At 36.7% G+C, this 15,964-nt stretch overlaps 1 protein-coding gene across 1 annotated transcript in view; it reads left to right on the top strand.

Moving 5' to 3' along the window:
* The window catches only part of LOC306886235 (mitochondrial 2-oxodicarboxylate carrier-like), a 102,863-nt gene extending 88,113 nt beyond the window's left edge, over positions 1-14,750 (top strand). Inside the window, exons 5-11 of the mRNA XM_079443185.1 lie at positions 3,395-3,461; positions 5,161-5,220; positions 7,341-7,448; positions 7,572-7,736; positions 10,678-10,859; positions 13,558-13,610; positions 13,942-14,750. Coding sequence (XP_079299311.1) covers positions 3,395-3,461; positions 5,161-5,220; positions 7,341-7,448; positions 7,572-7,736; positions 10,678-10,859; positions 13,558-13,610; positions 13,942-14,003 — 697 coding nt within the window. The 3' untranslated portion in view covers positions 14,004-14,750. The remainder of the gene's footprint in view (positions 1-3,394; positions 3,462-5,160; positions 5,221-7,340; positions 7,449-7,571; positions 7,737-10,677; positions 10,860-13,557; positions 13,611-13,941) is intronic.
* Positions 14,751-15,964: the final 1,214 nt, after the last annotated feature.

Below are 15,964 nucleotides of genomic sequence, written 5' to 3'. Positions count from 1 at the left end.
GAATGAGGAGCGAGAAGAAAAGCTCAGGTGTTTCCCTTGCTCAGGCTTGTCCTGACTTTCAGATTGAGAGAAAGCATAACAGAGTCAGGTTTCAGCTTCAGAAAAAGTACATGTGCTCTCCAAACAATGTCTGCTTCTCAAAGTGCACATGTCTGCGTTTAGGGGTGGCGAGAACGTGCTGAAGCATTGATCGGACTGGAATCTCAAAATGCGTACACTTATTTTAGTTGCCGTTTGCTTAATCAGGCTGTGAATGTCCATGAGATCCTGTATGATATTTAAAATCAAAGTTATTTGACAAAAAATTTAGTTTTTACACAAAAAAAAAAAAACCTTTCTGTTAAGATACAGCATAGCCAACACATTTGGATCATTTACAGTTTGAGATACAATTTGTGCCGTTACAACGTTAAACTTGTATCACGAAAGTTATGCAAGTAGCCTAGATATAAGTTTATGGTGATATCAAGATTAATTCAAACACATTTCAGCTTTCTAAGTATATTCAAATGAGAAAAGATATTAGCGATACTGCTGTTGTAAGACAAAGACTGTTTGTGTTCATTTGCTTATGATACAGAGACCTGTCAAGGGTTACCGTCTATGTCTATTTGCACTTCTAACTCTATTATTTGATAAGTAGCCTATCCCTTAAAGCTGTTTTCTTTGATGCAATACTGTGACAGTTCTTAAGAACTCATTGTTAATTATATAGCAGAAGCTGAAGAGTCTCACCCGTTTTGACACTAATGCCAAGAGATGATTTGGCTGTCTTAATATTTTTAGTCATTGAAACACTAAAAATGTATTTTCTTTGGTTGAGGGCTTTTGTGTTTCATTTATAAGTGCTTGTTTGTGTGTTTAGACCAGTTTAACCTGTTCTGGTTTGGAAACAGTACCCTGGAAACAGTAGTGCATTACAACCGTAGTTGAGCTCAGTGTATTGTAAGGGGGGTGGATTTCCATAGTATACACACGTCAGAGTAGGATTCAGCATTTTTATGTGAAGCACCATGAGTCAAGATGTGTAATAGTTGCAAATATTTGTCACATCTTCTGTGTAACAGACTTAAGGTCATTTACTTAAGCCAGTTTGACACATTGCGCAAATTCAATCAAGATTCTCCTAATAATTCAGCTGCATCAAGCTATACATATTAGAGATGCACCAATGTATTGGCCAATAATCGGTATCGGCTGATAAAAGAAAATTTTTTCACTTTGATTGTTCAAAATCAGCTGACGATCAGTGCCTGTTAAAAATAGTTAAAAATAGCGGCATTAAAGCAGACTCTATTTGATCCTATGAATCACCTGTAGTTCAATCTAGGATCCAAATCCATGCTTTTTCTCTATACCAAACATTATTTGTAGCATGCCTCCCATCTAATAATCACAAAGAGCTTTGTGCTTTCTTACTTCTAAGAAACTAATTTTCCAATTTAAGTTATAGTGCAAAATAAACATGAATGGACATCAGATGTTAAAATATACAGTATAGCTCACCAAAATGTGCCAAAATGTCTCTTGCAGAAAGACGGCAATAAAACAGCTTGTGAACAATATTTCACTTAATGCTGCATTTACCTCAGGAAAGTTATCCAATGTTCACAGTTCATTAGTTATCTATAAAAAAGAGAGGTAAAAGGTATTTATGAAGACAATGTTATATGCAACTGAGTTGTATATTTCTGTTTTTGTTTGAGTGTAATTATGATATCTGAAAATAAATAGCAGTTGAATATAATGGCTCTGCTGTTAATTTGAACCTTTAATATTATAGTAATGTACCAAATTATAGGGTTTCCTGTATTGTTTACAGCACTGGTTAGAATTTTTTTTTTTTCTTAAAGGGGTCATATGGTGCTTTTTTAAAGATCATTATTTTGTGTAACAGAATATGTTGACATGCTTTAATGTTAAAAAACATTATTTTTCAAATACTGTATGTTATTGTAGGTCCTTTATGCCCCGCCTCTGTCAAACGCTTCGTTTTCTACAAAGTCCCTCCTTCCGACAAGCACAGCCTGCTTTGATTGGCCAGCTGACCCAGTGCATTGTGATTGGACGAACACCACAAGCTCTCGTCAGAAATGTAACGCCCCTTACCATAATCGCGAGCTTTAGCTTTAAAGATAAATCTAAAGACAGTTAATAATGTTCTTAGTTTTACCATCAGTTCAAGCCCGATAGGGGAACAGAGTCACGTGACAGACATAGTAATGAAGCTCGTATGTATTTGCAAACAAGCCACGGTTGTGAAGTGACCGTGTATCCCTCTCTCAAACACGCGAACACTCACACACACACACACGATGCGCAAAACTCCGCATTTGAACAGTCAATAGCAAATGCTTAAACTAATAACAAAACATACAGTTGCTGATTCAGAAGTACCAGATTGTCATAGCAAAGTCAGAATTACCTCCTCTCCTAGGATCACGAAATGGTCGTCCATAAAATGTGTTGTGATAACATCTGGGTTGTGCTGTTCTGTTGTAAATAATCTTAAAGATTCCTAAATGCATCTACTTTCGGAAGGCCAAAGAGAAATTCAGTATCGGGCCATCTGTAATATATATATTTTAAACTCAGATTTAAAGGTTTTAGATTCAGATTTTAAGATTACATTTCTAAAATGATTGCATTTATTTGATGGACTGGGGAAATTGTATTCATTCATTCATTCATTTGTTCATTCATTTTGAATATTTAAAAAAAAAAAATCTGTCCCTTTGTCTTCTATTATGCTTCCATATTGCTCCATTGATTAATGCAGTAATTATTTTCCCATGCCATATTTAAACATATGCACCACTCCAACATTTCACAGGCTGCTTGATCAGCTTTTTGCCAACAGTGATAGTGAAAGTATGCTTAATCTTCAGAAAATGTATCCTCAAACTCAGGTCATATAAAATGTTATTTAGCTTTGTCTTATTTTCTGTTCCTTTTATATAAGGTGATCAGTTTTTGCAAACCTGCTACCAAAATGTCTAAATGTATTTTAACCCTTATTTTTTTATGTATCAATATTTTTATTTACTTACTTCAGTAACCATGTCATTAAGCTTGATGAATGCAGTCAACACAACAGTGTGTGTAAAAATTGAGAAAATGTAATTAGGATGTTAGGGTTTTCTTGGGTGTCACAGTTTCAAGAAATTTTTGCAATGATGCTAAAATCAAATGTTAAGAGGGTTAGCACATCAGCTACAGTACGTATTGGTGCAAATCGCCCATAGGGCCTAGCTTGATGTTTACCATGTTCAACTGTTATTCTGTATTGAATCAAATTTTCTATGAGATGCAAACAAATCTTTGGTTCCGTTACTGTATACATAATTGGCCAAATAGACATCAAACCCAATGAGTGATGTCTTTTCCTCAACAGAGTGTACGGCTTCTACAAGGGAATCCTTCCCCCCATTTTGGCCGAGACCCCAAAGAGAGCAGTGAAGGTAACAGGAACCACATTTGACTCTGAGCTTAGACTCATCACTTAAACCATACACACTCTGATCTTTGCAACCTGGCCTTCCGAGTGTAAACATACACACAGACCACATACGTATGTCCTCAACATACCGGCTCTAGCCAGGAGGATCAAAAACACTCATCCCCTCTCTATGTTTGTCGTCATGCCACATGTGTTTGCTGTTGAGAACTCCCAATATTAACCTACATGGCCAAAGATTGCTACCGGCCTCACTTTAGGATCATGTATAAACAGTACATATATACACTCTTGAGTTTAGATGAGCACTCGCTGTGGCTTTAGGCCGTTGGTTATGGGCACCTCCAAATGGGTGTCTGAAAGGAGAGCAAGTACATTAATGCCTCCCTTTTCCAATCTAAAAAACATCTGGAAGGGGTTTCGTCCCATTATTGGAAAGCTTTGGATTGGTAGACTTGACATGCTTTAACAGTTTGCCATAAAGGATTTGTTCACCTGAATTCACATGATAATTCTGTCATCATGTAATCATTCGCATGTCATTCAACTCATTTGACTTTCTTTCCTGCTAGAAACACATTTTGAATAATATACTCGTCACTTTCATCCAGTGAATGGGGCCTGGAGCTTCTAAGTTTCAAAAGGACACAAAAGCATCATAAAATTAATCCATGCTTTACTCGTGTGACTTCAAGTCTTCTCAGGCCACGCTCCCTTAAAGGGATATTTTTTTAAATCTTTTTTTAGCCTTAAAAAGTGCAATTTATTTTCTTAGAGTAGCAATACCTATTCGGTAACACTTTATTTTAGGGTCTCTTAACTAGTTGCTTATTAGCATGCATATTACTAGAATATTAGCCATTTATTAATAGTAATTAAGCACATGTTAATGCCTTATTCTACATGACCTTATTCTACATCCCTAATCCAACCCAACACCTAAATTTAACAACTACCTTACTAACTATTAATAAAGAGCAAATTAAGAATTTATTTAGGGAAACGTCATAGTGAATAAGTGTTCCCTATTCTAAAGTGTTACCACGTTTTCTTAAAGTGATGAAAAAGAGCCAGAGTGTTTGCTAGATTTTCTGGTAATAACAATTTAAATTCTGGTCTGTCATCACACAAAACTATTGTATAATTTAGGAAGACTTGGAATATAGTGCACATGTTTTATGGCATATTTTGGATTATGGTGTATTATGAAGTATTTTGGAGCTTGATGCGCCCCAGTCCTCACTCACTTTATGTTGAAATAGTAGATATTTTTCAGAATTCCTTTTGTTCAGCATGGATAAATCATGCGGATTTGTAATGACATGCGGTTGAGTAAACGACTAAATAATTTTCTATTCATTTAACATTGGTCCATGAATCCATGAAGCTCCAAATCTGTTGATTTAAACCTACTAAACAGGCTTGGTTTATTCTACAGGCCCTGGCCTCCATCAGTCTTACTGGATGTTTTATTATCTAATATCTGTCAAGCTGAGCAAATCTTTACTGATATAAAGAATTAAACATAGAGGTAGTTGCCTATGTGTTTTTGCATTTGCTCAGTGTCATGTTGACAGCTTGAGTGTTCTCATTCACTACTGTTTGCTTAGGGTGTGAGCATTCATCTTGTCTGCGTGCATGTATATGAATGCATGTTGCGTCTGAAAACACTTCCTAACAGGTTGTCCTGATCTTCTTTGCAGTTTTTTACCTTTGAGCAGTACAAGAAACTGTTGGGCTTTACTCCTTTATCACCCGCCATGGTAAGTCATCCGATACAAGCGAGATATATGCACACACACACGGTCATTGATACTATACACACAATCACATTCACAGTAAAGCGAAGCACTCTCCTCATTACATGGCGTGCTGGCAGCGGGAGCCAAGTGTAATCGAGATGAATACTGCTCAGCGAGGCATGTGAAAGATAGCCCATTACTTTGACAGCAGTCTATCAATGTCGCAGCAGTCTTGATGGCTGAGCCCGGCGGCGGCTCTCGAATCCATGGCTTCGTCGAACAGCCAAGAAGAGGCAAAACATTCACCTGCCTTATCAATCACACCTGTCTCCGCCCACTCTAGCTAGAGATGTCAATCCACACAGAGCCCACGGGCGCTGGGAAGATTGATGTACGGAGTGTGTGAGTGAGATCGTCTGCAAGGCAGTAAGTGAATTCAACAGAGCGATTGAGCTGTGGCTCCGCCCCACAGCTGAAACCTCTCAGAATGATTGATGAAGACATGCAGTAATATGACAAATAAAAAATGAAAGAGCGGATGGCTGGCTCTGTAAACACGGTCAAGGAGATGTCCGGTTTTTAGACAGAAAATGAGTAATGAGGCTCTCACAGTGTCTTGCAGTGTATGCACAAGCTTGTACACATGGCTACGCATACACACTCACAAAAAGACAAAATGTGCGAGTGTAATCATCACACACACAATTTCGTATTAATCGAGGGTGTGGGTGTGGACTATCCCCAGCTCACCTTATGCAAACAGACTCAAAGATCTCCTTTGTCACTCTTCAAGTAAGCCTGAAGCCTGCAGACATACAGGTCGAGTGGAGAGCCACTAATCATAAGAATAAAACCTTACCACATATTTTATTAGTCTGTTTAGCGGGGTTAATCTTCCTCAAAATTACTGACGGAAATGTATGTTGATTTAATGTCTTTTTTTATTATTATTGTTGATAACGAGATAAAGATGCATTATGATGATGATTAGGTGATTGTACTAAACATTCTGAAATGAAGGACAAGAAAACAATATATTTCCAATTTACTGACAATGAGAAGAAAAAATTATTTAGTTGTGTGTATATATAAAATGTAAAATATTTAATAAAATAAAATGTGTTTGTGTAATCAATATCAGCAACAATAACTATTCAAGTATAATTCTTTTTAATTTCAAATAAATGTTCTTCTTTTGAGCTTTCTATTCATCAAAGAATCCTGGAAACATGTTTATCAAAGTTTCCATACAAATATTAAGCAGCAATATTTTATAATAATAAGGTATGATATTCATTATAAGATTATCATCAGGAATAAATGACATTTTAAAATGTATTAAAATTAAGAAAAAAAATAGAATAGAAATAATATTCACAATATTTTATTGTTTTTTATGGGGGGGGTTGTATTATTTTTTCAATATTTAAAAATAAACTTTGTTATATTCAACCTGAAAGCGCTGAAAATTTTTGATACATATTTAAACTGAACATTTTACGTAATTTGTGCCTGATACAGTCGAACACTGCAGTCAGACATTGTAGTCAGTGTAAAATGCATAACAAATTAATATGGCATGGCAAAGCATTAACTAAACTGAAATGACATTTTTCATCAAAAGACAAAAACTAAGACTAACAAAAGCTATGCTAACATGAACACTGCTGTTAATTTGCTGAACTAGGGACAATGCTTCTCTTTTCAGCTATTATGAAAATATGAGAACTTTTTCTCTGTTATACAGTTGAGTTGAGCTGTTATTGCAACATATGAAGTAATTTATCTTTGTCCCAGTCATTTTGTCTGAGCCAGTTCATTTATCTTTGATTCCTGTCTGCGTTTCCTTTCTAACCTCTGAGAATGATTGACGGTGGCAGTTTCATTCATTCATTTGTGGGTTAAAGTCAAGCGCTGCGTCTGGACAAACACGTTTCTAAAAGGCTAAGTGTCACAGTAGCATGTTCCTTTGTGTTATGGGATTTGTGTGACATACCTTAAGTGTTGACTGGTCATTAAAAAATATAGTCTGTTCTGAATTAAACACAAAGCGACTTTCTTTATAGTGTATGTGTCTTTCTCGTTTGTCATGTGGCGTCATGTTCTCTTGTAATGTAATTCTGCCTGCTTCAATATGCTAGGCTCTCTCTGTGGCTGGCCTGGGGTCAGGGTTAACCGAGGCTCTGGTTGTAAATCCATTTGAAGTAGTGAAAGTGAGCCTACAGGCCAACAGGGATTCATTCAAAGTGGTAAGAGACTACAGCTGTTAATTGTCGTCTTGGTATTGTTTTTGCCTTTGTCTTGTCACAAACGTCTTAGTCATTCGTTTTGAGGGCCCTAATGTTGTTGCTCTCTTTTTTTTCTCCATGCAGCAACTGTCTACATTTGCACAGGCCAGAACGATTATAAACACAGACGGCTTCGGTCTCCGTGGGCTTAATAAGGGCCTGACCTCAACCCTAGGACGGCACGGCATTTTCAACATGATCTACTTTGGTTTCTACTTCAACGTTAAAGATGCCATACCTGCCAGTCAGGTAAACAAAGTGTCAGATTTTGGGATAGTTCACTCAAAAATGAAAGTTCATTCATTTACTCGCCCTCATGTCGTCCCAAACGTGTGGCGTTCTTTGTTCTGTGCGTCTCAAAAGAATATTTTGATTGTTTTTGTCCATACACTGACAGTCAATGGGGTCCAAAACAGCTGACTTGAACTGTCTGGACAAAAAACAATGAGAATAAATATTTTTAAAATACCTTCAAAAGAAAATGCCATCTGCAGGTTTTCTCACAACAACAGATTTTTGACTTTGATGCATACTTTGTTTCATACTATGAAATTAGCTTTTTACATGTAAAAGATAAATGCAGGTCTGTATAAATCATATCTTACTATTAGAAGAAATATGGATGGAAATAAGGGAAATTAGGTTTTCCTTAAATATTTACTGGAACCATGCTGTACACACAACATTCAAAAGTCCTGTTTGGATACAGGTTGCCCTCTACATATAAATACAACATAATCTTATCTGAAGACATTTTGAATTTCGCTGTATTCCAAAGTTCAAAAGTCATGTGACCAATAGAAGATCAATACATCATGGCATGTCCTCTTAGCTGAATTAACCCTCCTGCTGTATTCAGTTCAACTGATTGAAAATTGGTTATACTACTAATTTCTTCTTGAAATTTTGTGACTTTTTCTCATTTAGGGTCACCTTTTAAAAAAAGATAAATTTTACCATAGGGTTACATGATCTATATTGAAAAGATATGAGACCGTCTAAACAGAAATGTTGATTTTTTTTTATGAATTGTAAATGTAAAAGAAAAACATTTTCCTTTATTACATGCACATAATAGTTAGTTATGATACATAAAGGTCCAAATCACATGAATAAACCACTTTCATAGGTCAAAAACTACAGTGATTTGTACAATGTTGTTCATCTCAGAACGTTTTAATTTGAGATGCGAGTCTAAAAGTAATACGAAAGCCAGAGTTTTTTTAAATACGTATTTACAGGCTGATGACTGAACATGTCGCCTAGCAAATTAAAGGAGGGATCAGTCATGCACATCAGGAGAGAGAGAGAGAGAGAGAAGGAGAGAAAGGAGGAGGAGAGGAGCTGCTAAGATAAACCTCACTAATACCTTCCCTGTTTGCTCTCCATCACATCCTCAAAGGTTCAGATTACACATCCGGCAGGGCTCAACTCCCAAACAAAAGTTAATTTTGTTTAATGGAAACGTTACCATACGCCTGATCCACATGTATAAACTGGAGCATTAGATTTACTCAAATGAACTAATTGGAAGCAGACTGAGGTATTTGTTGAGGGGGGGCGGTGTTACAGTTGAAGTCCTACTGAAGATTAGTATTCGCCCTTCATCTGGTGCTAAGATCGTCATTGCCTGAGAAGCTAGAAACCTCCAGCACTCAATCATGCAAAAGGGCAGAGCTCACCATCCCTGATTTGACTATCGCAAAAAAATCTCTTGGCTTTTTAGGTGGAGCATCTACTTCCTTCAGTATTTTAATAGAAACCAGTCATTCACTTGGGATTAGGATCGAAATCAGTGATCCTACTCCAGGGTTATCAAATCCTGCGTAGACTTCGAGGTTTAAGGAGCTTTCGCTATGAAACCAACGACTCTTTTCTGAGAACAGCGGTAAAGCGCGCTGCAAATGTAATGGCGTTGAAGGGAGTGTTTCGTGTGGAAACTATACATAAGGCGGAGCGCTGTTGTTACACATCGACACTCCTCCCCTACAATGCAATGTTCAGGTTTAGCTGTCGATGTTGCGTGTTGCTGCTGGGCTGCTGTCATTTGTAAAAAATATCCTGCCCAATTAGATGTCAGAGCTGCACTGGTTCAGGCTTCTTTTTGTACAGTAATACACCAGTGTCGAGTCGCAGCCCAATTACCCAAATTGTCCCCATATGCCTCCAGTCTGCCTGCATGAACTCTGTTTATAAATCCTCTCCCAAAGTTTGCCCTTGGTCACGTGACCCACTTCAGCCAATAATAAAGCATTGCTTTTCTCATGAAACTCTAATCTGTGCCCCGCTACCATAAAATGATCTGAGGTTTTATTCCAGCTTTGCCATTACATCCTTGACTCCATGCCCCTTGTCTTTCACTTCTTTCTTTAGTCCTCCTTTGCTCGATCACTCGCTCACATTTTTTCCATCCGCATTTTCATATCTCTCCTCCTTATTAGCTTCTTTATCTGCTTACATTGTCTTTGTATGCATTAATTTGCATTTTCGTATCAAACTAGAGTGTTATCTCAGAATTTTGAATAATATGGCTCTGACTATAAAACTGTCATCAAACAGCTATTGTTTTATCATTAAAGGAGTAGTCCAGTTAAGCTTAATCTACAGCACTTATTTCAGCAATTTATTTAGACATGTCCCTGTTTTTTTAATAAAAGAAGACAATTAAGGTACAGTGAGGCACTTACAATGAAAGCGAATGGGGCCAATTTGTGAAGTTAACTCATTGTTTCAATTATGTAGTGGCAAGACATACATTATTTTAACAATTATTTTAGTGTGAATAAAATCACTTATTAACCTATATATATATAATTATTTATTTATTTTATTTTAATTTTTATGAGCGACAGGTCAAAATAATTTTCGCATTAATCAACATCATCCCACAAGTCCTGTCTTTACTTGTAGAATATTTCTTTAACTTTACATCTAAAAGTTAACTTTTAGACTTGCAGACTACTTTATTTTACAGATTTCATTTCACAGTTTTTTTAACTTTACAGAATTTGCCTTTAACATCTTCAGCAAACATTAAAGTAAAGAATTGTTTGTGCCCTTCAAATACAGGAAATGTGTGTTGATCATCATTAATCATGTTAAAAGCAAGCTCCAAATAGTTCCCATGCTATAGCAAAGCTCTCGCTCTCTTTACGTTGAATTGATCTCTCTTGTCTGTATTGTATTCCAGGACCCTCAACTGGAATTCATGAGGAAGTTTGCTATAGGTTTGGTGTCAGGAACGGTCTCATCCTGCGTGAATATTCCTTTCGATGTCGCTAAAAGCCGTATCCAGGGTCCTCAGCCCGTACCAGGGGAGATCAAGTACCGCAGCTGCTTTCAGACCATGGCTCTTGTGTACCGTGAGGAGGGGTAAGGCCATCACCCAACAATTACAGTTGTCAAAATTACACCCGACAAGAGGCATTAAACCAACCAGAACTGCCATGAGGTTCACCTACAAGAAAAATTATACAACATTTTATGTATGTCCTCTGCCCACAGGGGACAAGAGGGCAAGTTTTGACAACCTGCATATTTAAGCACCCTCTAAATCTCATTGTAATTATGTTTTCTTTTTTTTGTTCTGAGCTGTATGCTGGTATTATAAAAATGAGCACTTTGTGCCACTTCTTGTGTCTAGATCTATTTGAATTACACAAACTTTACCTAACATTTTTACTGGGTACTTGATCGGGATCCATTAACTGGATGGTTATGTTTTACCATGTGCATATCACATCCTAAAACGTAGAGCACTAATAATGGGTGAATGATATAAGGTTGAATTTTTTTCTGTTAATAAAGTCTATTAATAAAGTATACAAAAATGAATTCATACACAATGACTTAAATACACATCTTCTGTGATTAGCATGTTTTTCATTTTTAAAATAAAACTTATGTATTTATTTATTTACTTATTTACTTGCTTATTTTTAATTTATTTTTAGCTATAAAGTAAAAATATGAGGGGGCTACAATCAAGTCTATTAATAAAGTTTACAAAAATTAATCAAATGCAATTTATACACAATGACTTAAATAAACATCTTCTATTAGGAGCATGTTTTTAATATCTAATTTTAAATTCATTTTAATTCATTTATTTATACATTTTTTATTTGTTGTTTTTGTTTTTTGCCATAAAGCAAACAATATGAGGGGGCTACAATTATGTAAATTTTTTTGGTATGATCTTTTGTTATTTAAAAAAAATAATAATTAAGCCTCCTTCACTGCTTGTAAATATGTGAAAAGTACTGACATTGTTTTATAATAGATAAATATTTGCGCATATTATGTCAAATAAGAATAAGACCTAATGCTTAAAAATGGCATTTAAAGGAAGATCTTATGCAACAAGCGTGAGATCAGCTGGCATGTTAAAACAACTTCAACATTCATTGTGTAAACACTATGTAGATTCTGACGTGGGCTGTTGTTTCTTAGTGGCGACTGTAATAGTGCCCATAGCGTCTTTCTGTCTCTCTCTTTCTCCTCTGAATTGACAGGCCTCATGGGAAGCTGTGAGAGAGAATCAGTAGTTTTATGGCCCTTCAGGGCCTTGATTGGCCCCGTTCACTCTGTACAAAGGGAACGGCAACTCGTTTGTTATTAGAGGCAAAGAATCGAGGCCTGATCTTGGGCAAGGTAAGGGTGTGTGTGTGTGAGTGAGTTAAAGAGAGAGACACTGAAGCTGTTTTAGTTTTAGGGGTGCCGAGAGGGTACCCCATCCTGTCCAGCCCTCTAACACGACACAGTCCTGGCTAATTAGTGGTCCCTATGGGAGACGTCGTTAAGCAGGTCCTAACGAGGCGCGCGGCGCTCAGCGGGTCAGTCTAATCAGACAGCGGGGCAGAGAGGAAGTGGCTCAAGCCTTATTAACACCAGCACAAGCAGAGGACAGAGGCTGGGACAGGGAGACCGCCAGGCCCACTGCCAGAAATCAGCTTGAACACATTAGAGCAGGTACGCAACTAAACCAGTTATTAGTGCCCTATACCTGTTCCAGCATCACAGACAGACCGAGCCTGAGAGAGAGAGAGATGAATTACCTTAAAGCGATAGATCAGTCAAAGAAAAATAAAATTCTGTTATTTACTCACGCTTGTTTCGTTCGGAACCTGTGGTGAAACACAAAAGATGTTTAAAACATGTTAGTGTTGCTCTTTTCCAAACAAACAATTGAACTTTCAAGCTCCAAAAAGGACATAAATGCATCATAAAGGTATTAATAAGTCATCCATATGATATGACTACTCTACATTCCAAGTCCTCTGAAGCCACATGATAGATTTGTGTGAGAAAGCAAGTAAATTTTAAAGGGATGTTATTTATTCACCCTCATATCACCCTTATATTGTTCCAAACCAGCAATCTTCAAAGCAGCAATTTATATATTTTTAATGAAACCTTAGATTTCTGTCCTTCTATTAAAAGTCCATTTCACCAAAACTTTGAAACTTCAGAAAGTTTATAAAAAAAACTAATCCATATGAACATCAAATATGGTAAACAGAAGCTCGAACGAGCTTACTTGAGGAATGGGAACTTGTTTGAGCTTCCACAATCGGACCAGTGAAGTTCATTCTCGTGCATCAAGTACGGTTGACCTTCTTTTAACCGTATTTAATGAGAGTTATGTATGCGTGTTGGTCGGTGTGAATAAAAGCCCAAATTTAAGCATATTCAAACATGCCTTGAGAGAACCAATTGCATTTTGGTGTTGTTGACATTTGAATAGCAATTTACATTTTAGTCCATTACGCATACAAATCAAATGGCTTCAGAAGACCTTGAATATAGTGCACAAGTAGAATAGACTACTTTTATGATACTCTAGTATGCATTCTTTATGGAACAGAGGAGCATTAACATTTTTTAGAATTCCTCTTTTTGCATTCCAGAGAAGAATGAAATTCAAATCATTAAATTATAATAAATGTAACTGATGCCTGTGTGTGTGTGTGTGTGTGTGTGTGTGTGTGTGTGTGTGTGTGTGTGTGTGTGTGTGTGTGTGTGTGTGTGTGTGTTTGTGTGTGTGTTTGTGTGTGTGTTTTTTCTGCAGATATCTTGCTTTATACAAAGGACTGATTCCCAAGATAATGCGGCTTGGACCAGGTAACACAAATAAAGTACATAGTTTTCCTATGTTAAAGGGATAGTTCACCTAAAAATGAAAATTCTGTCATCATTTACCCACTATCATTTCTTCTGTGGAACAAAAAAGAAGATATTTTGAGAAATATCTCAGTTTTTTGTCCATACACTAAAAGACGATGGTAACTGTTTTGGCTCTTCCTCAAAATATCTTATTTTGTGAGAAAGTCATACAGGTTTGGAATGAGGAGGAATAAATGATGACAGAATTTAAAAAAAAATTGGTGCACTATCCCTTTAACATATCATAATTTTCCATGCCCTTTAAGTGATGTTTACTTTCTGAATATAGGAGGCGCAGTCATGCTGTTGGTTTATGAATATGTAACTGGCTGGCTGCAGAAGAACTGGTGATCATCTGCACATCACCATCAGTCTGTAGTCCATCCCTCCCCAGGTCGATCAAACACAATGCCATGATTGTTCCTCAACAATCAACACTACCAACCACATTCAAGATCACAGCTCCTCAGACATGTGACATGCAGACTCTCCACCACAGATGCTTTCCAACAGCACAGTCACTCCCTGGATCTTGACATTCCAAGTCTTGTTTATTTATAACAGAACACAACTACTGAGACATGTAACACCCTAACTGAAAATACCAAATAAAAACAGCACCTCATTTTTAACCTAAATTCAGAATTCTTGACTGAGCAAGACTGAATTACAGTAAGCCTGAGGGATGCTTCTGCTGTCTTCTGGATGGCTTCCTTAGGACTTTGACTTTATTAGATTTGGTTGTTAATCCATAATGAAGCTCTTCAAAGCTCTCAAGATCCCACTTCTCAATAGCCGTGTCAACAGTATTTTAAATTCAAAGCACCCTTGATATGCTTAATGCTTGAAAATGTGTCAGTCAAAATCATATTGGTAAATTTAGACATAAGCACAAATTGAATTATGGGCATTCAAATGGATTTCAAAATAATTTTTGATATGCAATAATTATGAAACAGCAGTTATAACAACTTATAGCCCAAAGTGGTTACAAGTAGTCATGTAATAGCTGTATTTTGCTAATAAATGCTCCTGAACTACAATAAATCTGTGAAATTGGTTGTTGGTACCTTTAAAAATAAAACTCTTTAAATTTACACCTTTTGACCAGTGAATTTTCATGACCTTTCCAGCTGATTTCTAGATGAAAATAAATGTTTATAAAAGTTTTATTTAGTTTTAGAGCTGATTACATGTTGTTGTTTTTCTTACATGTAGAAATTTCCATAGTATTTCAGAACTTGATCTTAGGCATGGGAATCACAATTTTAAAATTTGCTGATATTTCACAATTTTCCCTAACTGTTGGCTGAAACATTGCTGTTGTTTAACATTTAAATCATCTGAATTTTGAGGCTTACGTTAATTTACTGGTTTGTTACTTATAATTCCTTGTTATTAGTAATAACAGATTACAGTGGGAAAGGAATCTCTGTGGATTTACTCTGTGGTGACAATCACTAGCATCACCTGATGTATCATCTGATTTTCTCTCTCTCTCTCTCTCTCTCTCTCTCTTTTTCTCCCTTCATACTGCAATCCAGTATGTCATCATAGCGTCATGAGCCAAGACGCTCACTCTCACTCATCTCTCCTAGGCCTGCAGGCTGATTCATCATAGCTCAGCACAACTTGAAATAACAAAACTGAAAAATGCAAATAAAATCTAAAAAATAAGTACGGCATCTCAATGCTGTCATAATAAAAATATGAAGCGCTGTGGCCTAGTTGAGGAAGACCGTTTCACATTATTCACACAGTCTACCTCTGTGTTGCTTAAAGATAACTAGTTGGATGAGTTAAAACAATACGTCATCCTTTGAATTCCACCCTGACTACATTTCCCTCCTTCGCTTTAAAGGTCATGTTTCATGTCACCCCATTGACTTGAAGACAGTGAAGGCAATTGTTATACTCCTCTTATGTATAGATGTCAGTCTGAGTTGCACCTCAGGCTCTCATCCTCCACTTCAACTCTTGATTGGTTGTACGCTGTCAGTCCTTTCAACGGCCTTTTAAAGCTTCTCTGAGTTACAACACCGAAAGCTAACGACACAGACACATTTTCAGACTGTGCTCATAGTTTTCCGCTAAATGCTTAAAAGACCTTTTTCCAAGTCATTTGAAGCATTATATCAGACAATTTAGTCTTTTGTTATATAATCCCTTAACCTTTCTCTCCCTTTCACTCTTTCGTTTTAAGTTTTTCCTCGCCGTGTCTTCAGATTGCGAGGTTTTGTTGTGGCAGCCAGATATACAACATACCACAAGAACGAGCAAAAACTGACGCTTACCTTTGAGTGTTTAAGACA

This window comes from Barbus barbus (genome assembly GCF_936440315.1).
Source record: "Barbus barbus genome assembly, chromosome: 20".
Classification (NCBI taxonomy): Eukaryota; Metazoa; Chordata; class Actinopteri; order Cypriniformes; family Cyprinidae; genus Barbus; species Barbus barbus.
Note: the sequence above shows the minus strand (reverse complement) of the source record. Positions and strands in the feature narration are given on the sequence as shown.